Here is a 16,065-nt window from a genome sequence, read left to right on the forward strand (position 1 = left end):
TCTCTTCCTCTCTCTCGGCAGTGCACAGCCCGAATGGGCTTGATGTTGTTGTGCCACCGTGCGCCATTCTCCGGTGCCACCACCTCCACAGTAGCCTTCCTTCCCACCGGCCATCCTCTTCCAACGAGCTCAACCTCCATCTCCCTGCCGTTTGCCCCCACGAAGTCCACCTCTCTCTTACACGGGTTCTTCACACCCATGGCGGAGCTCCACCTCCTCTGGCCATCTCACCACCACCGAGACCTCCTTTGGCCACCAACCACTTCTCGTAGCCATCCTCACATCTAGCCGAGCCACCATGCATGCTCACCTTCCCTCACGGACGCCTACTTCCCCTTAGGCCACCTCCACCACCATACGTTGTCACCCACGACGTGTGACCACCCTCTCCAACATCCTCAGGCCACCACCGACCCATCCCAACCACCCATGGCTCCGATCTGCCACTTATGCTCCCTCACTCTCTCACGACATCTCTCCCTCTCACACACAACCAGTTTTCCCTCCACCATCATTATTTGTGTGGTGACTTTTTTATTTTGTAGTATTTTTGTGGTAATTTTGTAATTTTGTGGTGATTTTACTATGATTTTGTGGTGATTTTGCTGTGAGGATGCATAGAGGGATGCAGATGCAGAGGGACGTAAGGTGAAAGAAGAGAAGAAAAGCGTAAAATACGTATCACTGTTCATGTCATTGTTTATTATTCTTCACGTTATAACGGCTTTTAAATATAAGGAGATATATATGTTAGAAGTCTTACCGACCAAAATGAGAAGAATAGTATATTTAATATTAGGAAAAATTGTGATAACACATTTAAATTATTTAAAACGAATAACTTGAAAATTTTAAATTTATTTTGTCGATTACTTTTTAAATAATATCTCAAATATCACAATTGAAAAAATTTAAATTAGAAATACCTTTCGGTTCTATTATTAAATGATTATTTTTCTTTCTAAATTCAATTATATATTTTAAGAGTAATATTATATACAAGTCTTCAATAGATAAATTTTATTTAAATTATTTGTAAAAAATAGATCTCATTAATAAAAATAATTTTTTTAAAATTTTTTTAAGTAAAATTTATTTTTTTATAAAAATTTATACGAAACTTATATTTGAGATTTGTACAGATTATTATTATTATTTTTTTAATACAATCCTCGAAAAAGGAAGCCGCCGAAAGCCGCACCGATAAAGAAAGAAATCTCTTCCTTCAAACGTTCCGTCGCTCGCTTGTTAGTTCTAATCTCTGTGTAAGTTCTTCTATGGTGGGAAGTAACCCTAATTCGATTCTCACCTTCAAGTGGTGGGACAAAACCCTAGCCCTTAATTACGGTCCTGTTATTCTCTGATGGCATCCACGGGCTCAGAGAACCGAGAAAACCCAAGAAACCTAGCCACGGCGACGAAGGTGGTGGCCACTGAGCTGCCGCCTCAGAAACTAACGCTGTCCATTCTTGACCGGTTCAAGGCTCTGCTGAGGCAGCGCGACCACGAGCTTAGGGGTTCCGCCGAAGACGACACTGTCACGCCGCCGAGCGCAGAGGAAATCGTGCATTTTTACGATCTATTGTTGTCGGAGTTAACATTAAACTCGAAGCCCATTATCACGGATCTCACCATAATTGCTGGCGACCAGAAGGAGCACGGAAAGGGCATTGCCGAAGGCATTTGCGCTCGGATTCTCGAGGTTCGTTTGGGTGCTTGTGGAATCCTGGGGAGTGGGAGAAGGTTTTCGCTGAATTTGTATAGTCATGGGATTTTAAGGTTTTCGTAAATCTCGTGTACGCAACTTAGTTTGATGTAATTCTTGGCGTTTGAGAAGTGTGAATGTTGAAATTTGGTACTTGTTTGGTTTCCAAGAGCAAGAGGGTTTGGGGAGAACATGGAGAAATTTTGAGTTTCGATACTTGGTTATATGTTGGTTCTTATAGACTATAGCCTTGATTACATTGAATTGAAATGCTCTTGGACTTTAAATTTTCCCGTCCCCTTTCGTTTATCCTCTGGTTGGTTGCTGGAGTAGATTTTGTTTTCAGAAAGTTAATATTCAGAAATGGTTTGTGGTGCACGGGTAGCGCAATGCCTCAAATGTTGTGATAGATTTTTAAGAAGCGACACGGGCTTGTACGAGCACTCTGAAAATTGAAAGAAGTGATTTCCGTATCTAATGAAAGATTTGACTGTAGTCGAACACGAACAAATCCGTGATTTCTGCCTCAAAAGTAGTCAATGCTGCTTATAGGATTTCCATATTAACAGGATTTATAGTCCGTATCCTATTAGGACGCGGCTTAGAAGTAGATATCGATATGATTATGAATACTATTTGATCTGTATACGATTGCTTCTGCGTTTGACCAAAGTCGATTTTGGCAGGAGTTAGAAAAGTAAAATGGTTACCGTTTCTAACATCTCTGATTCTTGACTTTCTTCTGAAAACTTGTTGAAAGGAGAATTTCTATGTAAACGTACATATTATGCTATTAATCGAAGTTCTCCCAAAGCTTTGATGGATCTGTGAAACTTGAGGGTTTTGGGGGGTGGGGGTATGAAGGCATTTGCAAACAAAATTTGCAGCATTCCAAGTCATCTCTCTAAATGTTCAGTTTTTTCCTTCTTTTTTAATACTGTTGAGATTCAGCACAAATTAACTATTGTTTGTGTCTGGGATGCCCCCTTTATCTAACCCTCAATTGCATTCACCAAAATTTTAACTTTATTGGTAGGGTTTTGGATGAACCTATTTTTTGGAAAGTAGGGGGAATTTTTGTTTGTCATGTGTTGTCCTTACCTGCTTCATAATTTTGTACGTGATTCTGCAGGCCCCAGTTGAACAAAAACTGCCTTCATTATATCTCTTAGACAGTATTGTCAAGAATATTGGCCGAGAATACGTTACATACTTCTCTTATTGTCTGCCAGAGGTGAATTTGGCATTATCAGCATATGCTTTTAAAACTCATTAGTTTGCAAATCAAGATTCTGATAGTTTTTTTTTATTTGAACTTTTAAAAGGTTTTTTGTGAGGCATACAGGCAAGTACAACCTGATCAGCATAATGCCATGCGGCATCTCTTTGGCACCTGGTCAGCAGTATTTCCACCTTCTGTCCTTCGTAAGATTGAGGCAAAACTGCAATTCTCTCCTTCAGCGAACCATCAATCATCTGGTTTAACTCCCTCGAGAGCTTCTGAATCTCCTCGACCCACCCATGGCATACACGTCAATCCAAAGTATTTGCGTCAGTTGGAACATTCAACTGTGGATGGTGTATGTTATCTGTTGAATTCTCTCTCTTCCTCTGTTTTTTAATCTGAAGACAAGGATTAGACTTCTTTTATTAGTTTAATACAGAAATTCTGCTTACTTGTCAAGATGTTATACTTAATTAAGGCTTGCATTGAGATATCTGTTCTAAAATGCTGTGCTGCATATTCTAGTGACCCTTTTTCTGGACTAGTAAAAGCCTGTATATGTGACCAGAGTTTATCTTATAGGAATATACTAATATCTGTATCTTTGATTTTTATAAAGTTATGCAAGTCAGATATCTCAATTTTTTGTGGGACTTGTGGCTAGAAATTGTTGATTTATACGGAAATATTTCTTTGGATATCATAGTTTGGTATAATTAATTTGATATCTGGAGGTTGACAATGGCAAAAAAAGAGGTCAATTGATCTTAAACGGAGTTGGACATCCCTCTTCCTACCTTCCACAAAAAAAGAAAGCTTGACAACTTGTGTACATCTGACCATTTGAGTGAGGAATATGGCCTTGTAATATATATATTTTTTATAAGTAAACATGGCCTTAGAATATATGTAATGCCTTAGATTGAGTAGAAGGAAGGTGGTGAATGAGATCCTACATTACTTGGGAAGGAGAAGTTCATGCTTTGTCTTTTTAGAGTACAGGCCAAGATATGACTTGGCCTTCCTTAGGTTGTCACAATGATAATAGAGTCAATTCCAACCAGAAGTGTGGAGTTTCAGCCTTGTCACATATGATGTAATGGCTTGACAAGGATGTCGGGAATTTAAGAGGGGAGACTCTAACATCCTGGATTGAGTAAAAGGTGGCCTTTGAGATTCCACATTGCTTGTGAATAAGAAGTTCATGCCTTTTATAATGATTCCAAGGGGCTCCAATTGTAACATTGGCTAGTCCTGTTGGAGTATGAGCCCAAATGTGGCTCGGGTCTTCCTTGGGTGGTTATGATATATGGCATTTTGAGTTGGTGATAATTCTTTTAGCATTTTCGTGGAAAGATTAGCAAGGTTCTTGCATTGTGAACATAGAGCCCTTGTGTCTTATATGGTGTCTTTGGTGGGAACACAATGCTTGAACTTTTGGAGATTGTGAGAGGAGAGCGCTAACAATTCCCTTTGTGTATGGATGGCGGTGCAAAATAGTTTCAGTTCCTAATTTTTTTTTTGATAAGCAAGTTTCAGTTCCTATAATTCCTAGATTTTATTCATTTTTGTTCTTTATCTTCATCCCTATAGATGGGTGTTTGATATTGTGTACTTCCAGTATTACTTGGATTGCGCCCTTTTGCACTTCAAATAAAATATGCCTTAGTTGATAGGAAAACAAAAAGAATATAGATATCATGCACACTAGGCGGCAGGTTCACTTTCATTCGTCTTTGACTTGTAATTCTTGGTTAAAATAAACTACTTATAAAAAAAAAAAACTTGCATTTTTTTTTATAAGTAAAAAAATAATAATAATAAAATAAACTAAGTTTGCTTGTAGTTAATTGGAATATTTAGGAATTTTCCTCATTGTGGTGGAGAAAAAAGAAGATTACTTTAGGAGATGGTCAAAGAACAGATGCCTAAACACGGAGTGAATGTGATTTAATGATTAGGCCCACAGATTCTTTTCCTCCACAAATTGCTTATGGGAGTTTTGCTGAGCTCACAACTGGTCATGCCTATATCCCTGAGGACTATTTCTCTAGCTGGAACAGTGCCAAACGATTGCTGTTGGTATGCTGTCACTTTTTCTTGGGGCATGATTTGTTGTCCTTGAAATTTGAAAGGCCTCATCCGTCACTTTTTCTTTTGTAATCTTCATTATAAGAAGCTTGAAATAGTAGCATTTTATGAAAGTTCAAGAATGATTCTGTCTTCTGCTAGAGAGAGATATGTTTTCATTTTATAATTGTCCCATTCATGATGATAGACTTTTGAATTATACTTGAAAAAAACTGTCAATAAGCTTTAGCTCAGAAGGTACCTCCAGCCTTCTTGAGAATGGGGTTGAGGTTGAAGTGGTAAGGTGAAAAATTGCTTCAGTGTGCTGAAAAACTATGGTCCAATTAAGAACCTTTTTTTGGGTGGGGGAGGGGGAGGGCATGCACCTGGTTGCCCGTTGATATCCTTAAATATTTTGATTCTAGATGTGTGCACTAGATGTGTGGGGGAGGAAATAATCAAATTTGAATATTTCCTTCTGTCTACACTTGTTCTACCTGTGTAGTTGTGTGCATTCTTTTGGTCTGCATTGATTATTCCCCCTGTTTTTTTTTTCAATTCTTTTTGTAAACGTAGGAAGACTATTGTGCTGTTTTACACGTTTTTCATGTCTATATAATTATTTTGTATTATCTAGAGCTAGGTTTGGATTACAAGACCATCTCATCTCATTATTACAATTTTCACAAATTTCCACATAAAATACAATAAACAATTCAACTTTTTTAAATCCCAAAACAATAATAATATTAAAAAAAAAATTCTAAAAATATTTTATTCAACTTTCAACTTTTATCTAAAATCATCTCTTCTCATCTCACCATCCAAACCTCACCTTATGGTACCTTAAGCTAAAGAACCTGCCAAGATGAAAAATGCATAATTTTGTTATCAATTGTTGTTAAGGTGGATTACTTTGCTCAAATTTGTAATTTGTAACCTTGCAGAATATTCAGCAAGCTAGGGGAGCTTCAGCTTTAAAAATGTTCGGTCAAAAACCGTCCATTGGGTATGATGAATTTGATTTGGGTCAGGCAGAGCTTGTATCCTCACAGGCTGGAGACCCAAGATTGAGCTCAACGGGAAATGCAGGTAATGCACCTTTTGCTTTTGGGGTTAATAAGGTGTATCCACCTTCAATTCCCAGACTTGGGAGACCCTCTTCACCATCAAGAACTGGTCCTGATAGGAATTTATCATTGGCAGTTGAAGAATTTGCAGCAGATCATTCTTCTAGAAGGCTTGCTGATAGGAGCTCTACAGCTCATCTTAAATTCAAGTATGGATTAGGTAGAGCAACTGGTGGCGATGAGGAAATGAGTAGCCTGCATGGAAAACACTATGCCGGTGGTAATCATACCTGCTTTGAAACTAAAACCATGTACAATGTCAGTAATGGACATGAGCACTTACAACCAAGAGCTTTGATTGATGCTTATGGAAATGACACTGGGAAGAGATCTTTTAACGATAAGCCTCTGCTTGGTCAGCGCCACAACATAAAGGGTATAGACAATAAGGTTGTTACACCATCATGGCAGAATACTGAAGAGGAAGAATTTGATTGGGAAGATCTGAGCCGCCCTTTAGTAGACCGTAGCAGGAGCAATGATTTCTTGTCAACATCTGTTCCACCTTTTGGAAGAGTCAGTTTTAGGCCTGCCTTTGGAGTACGAAGAGCTTCCCCTCTAGAGGCTAATCAGGCTCAGCTTCCTGCACTGGACAATTCTTCTATGATTGCTGAAGATGCAGTCCCCTTACTAAGTGTAGGCTTCTCAACTTGTTTGCTGGGCCATACTTTTTGTTTTTTTGGGCAGCTTTGTTAGATAATATGGAATTCAAATGATATTCTTGCTTGCTGCGTATTCCTTAGTTATACTGGTCTAATCTTTTCCCTACTTATGGCTTGACTAGTGCTTTCCTTTAGACCATAAGGTTTTACTATCTCTCCCTTGTCCTTTTCAGCCATTTGCAATGTATATCTACATATTTCAGGGTCACCGATCTAAAAGGGAAAAAAATCTACGATTTCAGAGTCTCAAATTGAGTAGTTTCTTATGTTTTCCTTTCAGTTCTTATAACCTGATCAAGCATATGAGAAACATTGTTTTCTTTTAGTGATTGGTGGCAGCACTCTTTGAAGTTGTGATCTCAGTCAAATTAGTTTCTTTTTTTCTTTCCTTCCATGCGTTCCATTTCTTTTGGCATGGCCTTTAAACTATAATTAGAAATTGTTGCTCATTCTTCCATCAAACATCAGTACCCCAAAATGTCAACAGAGGTAAGAGCGTCTGTTTTCTGAAGTAAGAAGAAAATATTTGAATATCAATCTCATTGATCTCATAAGCAGCATGCCCGTTCATGCACCCTTATCTTGGGGGTTCAATTGGAGACTCATTTACTTAATAATCTCTCGTATTATGGATCACATTTCCCTATCAGCCCAGCATATGTTTATTGGCTATAATTAGTGCTGTTTAGGAATACCAGAGCTTTTTCCCCTAATTGAACCAACTTTAAAACTCAAAACTGTATAAATCTTCTTTCTCTTTCACAAACCCGAAACCATTGATTTTTCCTAACATTTACTCATTAATTTAGTCATGGTAGACATCCTCTATAGTGCTGTTTTGAGGTCACTATTTTATTTTATTATATGTTCAGGGAATTGTACTTATAAGAGAGAAATGAACCTAACCTTAATGTTTGAAGTTCTGATATTTTTACTGCAGTTTGGTCGTGGATCAATGGGGAAGATACCAGGGTTCCGAGCTGAGAGAAATCACATTCTGGATTCTCGCTATCTACAGGAGGCCTGGAATATGCCTTCCCATCTTGCCAAAGGAAGAGGAAGGAATTTCCATTTGCCTTTACTGGCAAGTGGTATGTCTTCATCGGATGGTGAAAAATCTCTAGTTGACAAGCTTCCTGATGCTGATTCAAAAATTGACGGACCTCAATCTATTATATCAAGATTTTGTTCTTCCAATCTTGACTCTATTAGTGTTGAGGTACGACCGGCAGTTGTACCAGCATCTGTGGGGGTAAGGCCTCCGCTAAATGTGCATAATTCTCACCCACTACCCCTGCAGCCTATTTTTTCACAGAAGAAACAGATGAAGAGCCAATTTGACTCAATAAATTCTAGCAATAATGTCAACAATCGTGGTCCAAATGGGTATTTATATGATCAGCAGTTGGATGGTTTTGGAAACAAGGAGCTGAGTGCTATGAAACTGTCACAATTATCTAATCAGCGTGCAGGACTAATTTCTCTGAATCAGCGAAACCAGGTTCAAGTCACTCCTTTACAGCCACAATTTCTTCCATCCCAGGGGGCACATCCATCTTCAGCTGCTGTAGTGCCACCTCATTTAGTGGCTCCACGTTTGAATCATGGATACAACCCACAAATGCATGGTGCTGCTGTTAGCTCAGTTCTGTCAAAACCTGTAACTGGTGCTCAGTTGATGTTACCTGTTCAAAATATTCCAAATAGCTCACTACATTTACAGGGGGGAACCTTGCCAATACCTCCAGGTGTCCCTCCCACTTCATCGCAAATGATACCTCTCACACAAAATGCAGTTCCAGTTGTCGCTAATCAGCCGACAAGCATTTCTGGATTGATCGGTTCTCTCATGGCTCAGGGTTTGATCTCGTTTACCAGACCCACCCCTGTACAGGTATCTACTGCATTGATGTTTCTCTGTATGATTTAGATGTTGAAGATTGGTTTCTTCCCCCTTAAAATGCAATTGCTAGATTGTTTCTAAGCCAAGTCATTCAATATATAGGATTCTGTGGGAGTTGAATTTAATGCTGACCTTCTTAAGGTGCGCCATGAGTCTGCAATAAGTGCCCTATATACTGACCTCCCAAGACAATGCAAAACCTGTGGCCTCCGATTCAAATGCCAAGAAGAGCACAGTAGTCATATGGATTGGCATGTAACCAAGAATCGAATGTCTAAGAACCGGAAGCAGAAACCTTCTCGTAAGTGGTTTGTAAGTGCGAGCATGTGGCTCAGTGGTGCAGAGGCATTGGGAAGTGAAGCAGTTCCTGGGTTTTTGCCTACTGAGGTCATTGTAGAAAAGAAGGATGATGAAGAAATGGCCGTGCCTGCTGATGACGACCAGAATGCATGTGCATTATGTGGGGAGCCTTTTGATGATTTTTACAGTGATGAGACAGAGGAGTGGATGTATAAGGGGGCTGTCTACTTAAATATGCCCAGCGGCTTGACAGCAGGCATGGATAGATCTCAGTTAGGTCCTATAGTGCATGCTAAGTGTCGCTCTGAATCTAGTGTGGTTTCCCCAGAAGATTTTAGACAAGATGAAAGGGTATGCTTCTCTCTCGTCGAACCTTTCATTGTTTTTATTTATTTACATGCTGCAGAAAGTCTGACTTTGTTAAGACTGTCACTTTCATTAGTATTTTGTTGGAGGTCTTTGCCATTCATTCATGTATGCATTGTATGGGAACAATGACCTATATGTATTTGTATATGTGTATATCGAATTCTTATGCCTAAAGCTCTACTTTTTTTTCTATATTCATTGTTTACAATTGTCATACGCAGGGAATTACTGCAGAGGGTAGTCAAAGCAAACGAATGCGGCTTAGTTAGACCCTCTTCATTGTTGTCTGTAACTTAATATGATTTTGTTTATTTTTTCGGCATGCTCTTAACTTACTTCTACAGTAGCATCAGAGCTTCCGGTACCTTGGCTTCATGCCAGAACGTTGTACGTGTATAGTTGGATTTGTATCATACAACATTATCTTGCAGCAGAGGTTACAAATTCCCAGGTTACCTTTCTGGTGTGCTTTTCCTCTCTCTCACACAAAACATCAAGGGCATTGAATACATTTTTCATGTTCATCAAACAGGTATTCTTAAGGATACTTTAAACATCTTGAAAGGGAATGGGTATCATTCACCATGGAACAATATAAAAAAAAACGACAACACCATAAAAAAGGCAATAGAAAAAAGGAAAATAGAGGGTGGGGCATGCCAGAGTATTAGATCCACTTTTTTCTCTGCACCTCTTTTCTCTAAACATTATGCAGGGTGAAGCATGAGAAGTTGTAACTTTAAGCAAAGGGTTCCCGTGCTTATTTCTCATCAAAAGGTTCGATGGGAGTGAAACCAATTGCAGTTGAAATTACAAATAGGCTTGGAGCCTCTTTCCTTTTTAGATTGTTTTGGGTTCATTTATAAAGTAATTAAGAATTATTCTCAAAGGTGGTGGGCTTGTGTAAGCTTTAAGACTCTTGTTTTCAGATGTTACTGTTCTATTTTTCATATTTTGTAATAGCGATACTGTTTACTTTCCTATTTGAAGTGCTTGTTCTCTTCCGATTTAAACTGGTGTGTACTTGCTCTTTGATTAAGTTGAATGCATTTATCTCCTTGAACCTTTGGCCTTTCTTGCCTGCCTTTCATGGTTGCAATGTGTATACCTTGACAACAAAATATCATGCCTGTTTGCCTCTCTCTCACTCTCTCTCTCAACATATTTGCTTTCTGCGGAATTTTCTCTGCAAGTTTGGAAACGATGCTACATTCACTCTATACAACTCTGCTTATGAATTTTATCATTCTGCTCTTCTTCTGAATCAAGAGAATGATTGAATCTTTTTCAGTAGATTGAGAAACTTAGCAGCAGTTCGATATTTCAGCCTCATTATTTAGCCGTTTCTTCCTAGTAATTTTGCGACAGAGTAATGTTACTTGCAGTCATGGAGTGTACAAGTGTCGTACAGTCGTTTTAAAAAAGAGTGAGGTTTACTATTAAAAAATTATTATTTTTATGTGGGTCTTGTATATATTCACTTTTTTCAAAATGATTGCGCGGTGTTTACGCATTTATGATTGTAACTATCATTTCTTTAATGCATATACCTCATCAACTAAAGATGAGGGGAAGAAAAGAAAAAAAAAAGCAAAAATAACCCGCAGCACTTAATAAGTAAAACCATCTGTATCATCCAATAGCAAAGGATTTCCTCCTAGTCGTGTACAACCCGTTTATTGCAGGCACTTCCCTTAACTATTTCTGATTTTCTAAATTAGGCCTTCCCAACACTAAAAAAAGGGTTTGCATCTTTGTTTTTGTGCGTTAAATCATATGTTTACAAGCAGAAAGAAACGCAACCGTTGCTACATTGAGTGATGTTTGTGGTTGAAAAGTGTGGCAACATCCTTATCTCCACACCCACTACAATTTACTACAACCTTCGTGGCAGCAGGTAAAGTAGGGCAAAGTTTGTCTAGAAATGCCAATGCATGAGAGGCCTCCAATGAAGGAATTATACCTTCCAATCTGCATAACAATTGACATGCTGCAATGCCAACAATAGAGAACCAAAATTAATGGTTTCAATTTAGGAAAATACATAAAAAAAGTATACTTTTTTTCAAAAAAGTACATGAGTTGATAGCTCGTTGTATACCATCAATGGCTTCCCGGTCTGTGGCAGTGTAGAATTCAGCACGCCCTGTATCTTTGAGAAAGCTCAGCTCCGGGCCAACCCCAGGGTACTGCAACCTGCATTTAATTAGTGGATTAGGCTCACATGTATCACGGCAACCAATTAGCATTTTCATCTTTCCAAATATTAGATTCAGAGGCGAAGTCTCTATAGCTAGTTGGTACAAATTTCATGTATTAAAAACCTGATGGGTTTTTATTTTTTTATTTTTTTACTTACCCCACAGCAATTGAGTATGGCTCTAAAGTCTGGCCTTCCTCATCTTGCAACAAATAGCTCATGGCTCCATGAAAAACACCCACATCACCTCTAGCCAGAGTTGCAGAGTGCCTACCACTTTCTAAGCCAAGCCCAGCACCCTCAACTCCAATCAACCTCACATCTTTATCTTCAATAAATTCATGGAACAACCCCAATGCATTAGAACCAGTCCCTACACAGGCAAGCAATACATCAGGTTTGCCACCCCATTTCTCCATTGCTTGCCTTCTTGTTTCCTTTCCAATCACTGATTGAAATTCTCGGACCATGCTTGGACATGGATGAGGCCCCACGACTGTGCCAGGCAAGTAATAATTGGTTTCTATGTCTCCCACCCATTCCCGAATTGCATCCGAGGTTGCTTCCTTAAAATTCCCCTCCACGGATTTAACCTACGACAGTATGGCCATATAGAAACAATGAAGTTTACTTCGTAGTTGGAGACACATATTATACTGATCTTCGTTAATGGAAAGATTAACTGAATTGCATAAATTTAGAAGAGTTTGGAGCTAAAAGAAGAAGTGTAATTATAATACCTGGGCACCCAGCAATTTCATCAAGAGCAAATTAGAAGACTGTTTCTCCATGTCTTTGGTGCCCATAAAGATGGTGCACTCCAAAGAAAGTTTGGCACAAGCAGCAGCTGTTGCCACACCATGCTGTCCGGCACCAGTGGCTGCCACCACTCGTTTCCGGCCCATGCGTTTGGCAATCATCGCCTGTGCGATAGCGTTGTTGATCTTGTGTGCTCCACCATGGGTGAGATCTTCTCGTTTCAGATATATATCTGGCCCTTCTCCTTTATTGTTCTTGTAGTGATTTGAGAGCCGCTCAGCGAAGTAGAGAGGTGTCTCCCTCCCAACATAGTCTCTTAGTGCTGTTTCGAGCTCAGCCTGCAATTAATACATTCATATGTAAGAATGAAACTTCCCATTATTTTTCAGAGTTCCCGTGGTGATGAGCGCTGAGGCCGATGGAGGAGCCATGGCCAGGATTGAGCTTCCCATGTCGGGCCTCGGTCGCTTTTTTCTAAAATCTTCTTAGTGGAAGGGTATTTATGTCATTCTAATTGTATATATTAGGAAATAGATAATAATAGGCTTACTACTTCCTACCACCTATTTACTACTTATTTTATTTTTTTAATGATTAAGAAATTAGCTATTAGTAAACTTGTATATTCTTTTTTAATAATTAAGGATATTAAAAAAATACTTAAAACAACTATGACGTGAATCTTTATTTTTTTTAAGAATTTTGTACTCATCATCTCTATACTACGTAATTATTAAAGGAAATAATAGATAAATAATGTAGAAATAATAAGTAGAAGAATTTTTATTTTATTTATTTATTTATTCTAATACGCGTATGGTTCAAGAATAACAAAGAATTTTTTATAATGTAATATGAACGAATATTCATTCTCGTACCTCGAAAATGATGGGACCAACGGAATTTAATTCTCTAGGACGATTCAATAGACAACACAATGAACACGCAACAAAAGAAAATTGGCTTTGAGTTCATGGACCATGGTGCCCGGGTGATGCTTTTGACAATAAAAAATTAATATTTAATTTTATAAAAAAAATAAAATTAAAAGAATTTGCAATTAGGTATATAATCTATTTATCGTATAATAATAGACTTACCATCTTTTTATTATTATTTTATTATTTTTAGTGTAATTGTTTTTGTTTTTTTAACTATTTTTTGTTATTTTTAATTAGAAAAATTTTAAAAATATATAATTTTATTAATAATTACATTTTTAACCATTAAATAAAAAAAATTAAACAATTAAAAAAAATAGAAGTGTAATAAAAGAGTGATAATAATATCATTATTCATATTTATCAATCTCTCGTTAAAAGGTTAACGGAAGGCCACTTGCTAGTTTTTAATTGACTAACACACGACATCAAGATACCACGTCAGCCAATCAAAAGTTGACAACCGCATGCTAATATCACGTCACAATCTTTTCGTTCATTTCTTAATAAAAGATTGGCGGAGATATCCAGACGTCGAGTTATAAAATAGTGAAAACCAATGAACCCTAAACTTTATTATTCTACATATTGATATCTCATGATTTAAAAAACTAAAATTAAAAGATAAGTGAAACAAATATTTATTATATGGAAGATGTATGATTTTATTTTATTTTTTTTATATATATATAGAAAATAGGCTTAAGTCATTCATGAAAATGAAATTACAATTGTGACCTAATACATACAAAAAAAATCTCAGATTACAAGTCAACTATTAACGGTTGGAGTTCTACTAGTACACAAATTTTTTTGTGACTGGTATGGTCTTAACTTTTATAACTCTTTACAAACAAATCGTCTAAGAGACCACACTCTGCCTAAAGCAGGAATTTCAAACCTTATCTCCAAAGGAGGAGATGACTTTCACTACTCTATGGACAAAATGTCCAAGAGACTATTTTATTTTTATTTTTATTTTATTTTTACTTAAACAAAAAGAAATAACAATAAATATAAAGATAGATGTGAAAATGACGGATTACAGCTGTAGATCTGAATTTTTAAATTGAAAGAAAGCAAAATACAAGAAACAAAGAGATTGTGGTAGTGTGTGAGGGACACGCACCATGTTAAGAGTGTGACGGCTAATCGAGTCTAAAGAAATTGAGGTCTCTGGTCCCAGAAACGCTGTGCGTGGAGATAGTAAAAACTTCCTGGTGTGATGGTGCGTGAATCTCACAAGCTACTATGACCCGCGTGTGTGACTCATGTGCCGCTTCATTCAATGAAAGGCTTCGGCTGTCTAAAGGATCGACAGCATGGGAATCCTGCGGAGGGGTGCATGTTGGTTGCTGGGCTTCGGAAAATAACAGATTGGTGTTTCGCCCAATAAACAAAAACTGAAAAATAAATGGCTATACAGTCTCTAGTCTAACCAGATGGAAGGAGGGAGGGAGGAGCCGAAGCTTGATGTTGAGTTTTCGCTGAGGCGGCTCTTTGGAGAGAAAAGGGATAGATAGCTTATGGCTAAAAGATTTATGATTTAAATTTGTACAATATAATTCATAAATATTAATCACCGTCTTTTTAAAGTATCATCCACTCAACATTAATTGATGTAGCATCAAATGATTGATCATAAACAAGTAAAATATAAAATATATTTTTCACTTATATAATACCATATTATGGAAGAATGAGAGAATGATAAATAAAATGACAATAAATAGCATTCCTATTTTGATTAAGGAACTAATTAATTAATTATTACCTGAAACTCGGGGTCACTTAAGATGAAGTTGAATTGGGATTGAAGCTCGCTCAAAGAAGCCATCAATATCTCAGGCACGTACTTGCCTCCAAACCTCCCAAACCTTCCTTCATTATTCCTCCCGACTTTTCTAATTTCATCGTGATCTTCATCGTCTACTGTTTCGACAACTTGTGGCATTGTCAATGTCCTGATCCTCCTCCTCCTCGTCCTCAGGATCAAATCACTCAAGCCCACCGGAACCTCCTTAACCAAAGTAGTCTTGTGATCAACGGTAGTAAGTACTGCTGCACGAACCAGCAGCTTTGAGGAAATATTGCCATTTCTTGATCTCCTAACGTCTGTGCTGGATGCAGGACATATAATTTTGGCAGTAAGAAGATGGGTACTGCTTCTCATGTTACAAGTCGTAATATTATTAATAAAAACTTGGGGTGGGGTTGGCTAACTTGGCTTAGAATTAAGGGTTTTTTTTTTTCTTCTTGAGGTGCCGAAAGGCCTTCGATGTTGGGGTTCTTATAATAATCAGCTTTGCTATATGCAACCGAGCGGCGAAATCGTTGGGGAATCGGTTGCCACATCAGCCGATATATTTAAAAAAAAAAAATAGATGAATCGTGAGGGAATGAGGAAATAGTACAATAGAAAACCCTGCTCTGCGTTGCAGTCGTCTGCACCGATAAATTAACAGTACCTGGACAAATTGTTGCCCATTTTCGTGGTAAATATATTTAAGCTCGGCCCCATCCACGGCGTCCCGTCCACAAGCTCCTACACCCAACGCATAGAGCACAACATCTCTATTCAGAAGGAGAGTGATTATTCAATTGTTACGATGAAGCAACCCCATCTCTATCTCTGTCTCTCTCTCAAGTCCAAATGAGATTTTTTTGTTTTTGTTTTTGTTTTCTCTTCTCTATTTAAAATCTTGGATAAATTATTTACTTATCTTTAGAGGAATATTTTTTATGTGTTTGGTTCGCAACCCACTTCAAAGAAAACGTGTGTGTTGAGGACTGTGATTATG

At 37.8% G+C, this 16,065-nt stretch overlaps 2 protein-coding genes across 3 annotated transcripts; one reads left to right on the forward strand and one right to left on the reverse strand.

Moving 5' to 3' along the window:
• Nucleotides 1–1,182: 1,182 nt before the first annotated feature.
• Nucleotides 1,183–9,799, forward strand: LOC109020009 (polyadenylation and cleavage factor homolog 4-like). 2 transcript variants are annotated; one of them, XM_035689624.1, is made up of 8 exons: nucleotides 1,183–1,702; nucleotides 2,838–2,939; nucleotides 3,031–3,285; nucleotides 5,948–6,092; nucleotides 6,207–6,766; nucleotides 7,733–8,686; nucleotides 8,798–9,346; nucleotides 9,586–9,799. In XM_035689624.1, exons 1-8 carry the CDS (start codon nucleotides 1,364–1,366, stop codon nucleotides 9,631–9,633), a joined length of 2,952 nt encoding a protein of 983 aa, XP_035545517.1. In that variant the 5' UTR covers nucleotides 1,183–1,363; the 3' UTR covers nucleotides 9,634–9,799. The 2 variants fall into 2 exon arrangements, with proteins under 2 accessions (XP_035545517.1, XP_035545518.1); XM_035689625.1 differs by lacking the exon at nucleotides 1,183–1,702 and having other exon boundaries at nucleotides 2,871–2,941; nucleotides 3,032–3,285.
• Nucleotides 9,800–11,019: 1,220 nt separating this feature from the next.
• Nucleotides 11,020–15,437, reverse strand: LOC109020008 (tryptophan synthase beta chain 1-like). Its single transcript, XM_035689275.1, has 5 exons — nucleotides 15,039–15,437; nucleotides 12,305–12,667; nucleotides 11,724–12,157; nucleotides 11,466–11,560; nucleotides 11,020–11,354 (listed from the first exon to the last, which is right to left on the reverse strand). Exons 1-5 carry the CDS (start codon nucleotides 15,435–15,437, stop codon nucleotides 11,173–11,175), a joined length of 1,473 nt encoding a protein of 490 aa, XP_035545168.1. The 3' UTR covers nucleotides 11,020–11,172.
• Nucleotides 15,438–16,065: the final 628 nt, after the last annotated feature.

This window comes from Juglans regia, chromosome 4 (assembly GCF_001411555.2).
Source record: "Juglans regia cultivar Chandler chromosome 4, Walnut 2.0, whole genome shotgun sequence".
Classification (NCBI taxonomy): domain Eukaryota; kingdom Viridiplantae; phylum Streptophyta; class Magnoliopsida; order Fagales; family Juglandaceae; genus Juglans; species Juglans regia.

Coding starts and splice junctions, on each gene's coding strand:
- LOC109020008 (XM_035689275.1), bottom strand. CDS start 15,437: ATGAGAAGCAGTACCCATCTTCTTACTGCCAAAATTATATGTCCTGCA. Junction 12,668..15,038: donor TAAGTGACCCCGAGTTTCAG/GTAATAATTAAT, acceptor TGAATGTATTAA/TTGCAGGCTGAGCTCGAAAC. Junction 11,561..11,723: donor CCATACTCAATTGCTGTGGG/GTAAGTAAAAAA, acceptor AATTAAATGCAG/GTTGCAGTACCCTGGGGTTG.
- LOC109020009 (XM_035689624.1), top strand. CDS start 1,364: ATGGCATCCACGGGCTCAGAGAACCGAGAAAACCCAAGAAACCTAGCC. Junction 6,093..6,206: donor GAGCTCAACGGGAAATGCAG/GTAATGCACCTT, acceptor TATCATTGGCAG/TTGAAGAATTTGCAGCAGAT. Junction 9,347..9,585: donor ATTTTAGACAAGATGAAAGG/GTATGCTTCTCT, acceptor TGTCATACGCAG/GGAATTACTGCAGAGGGTAG.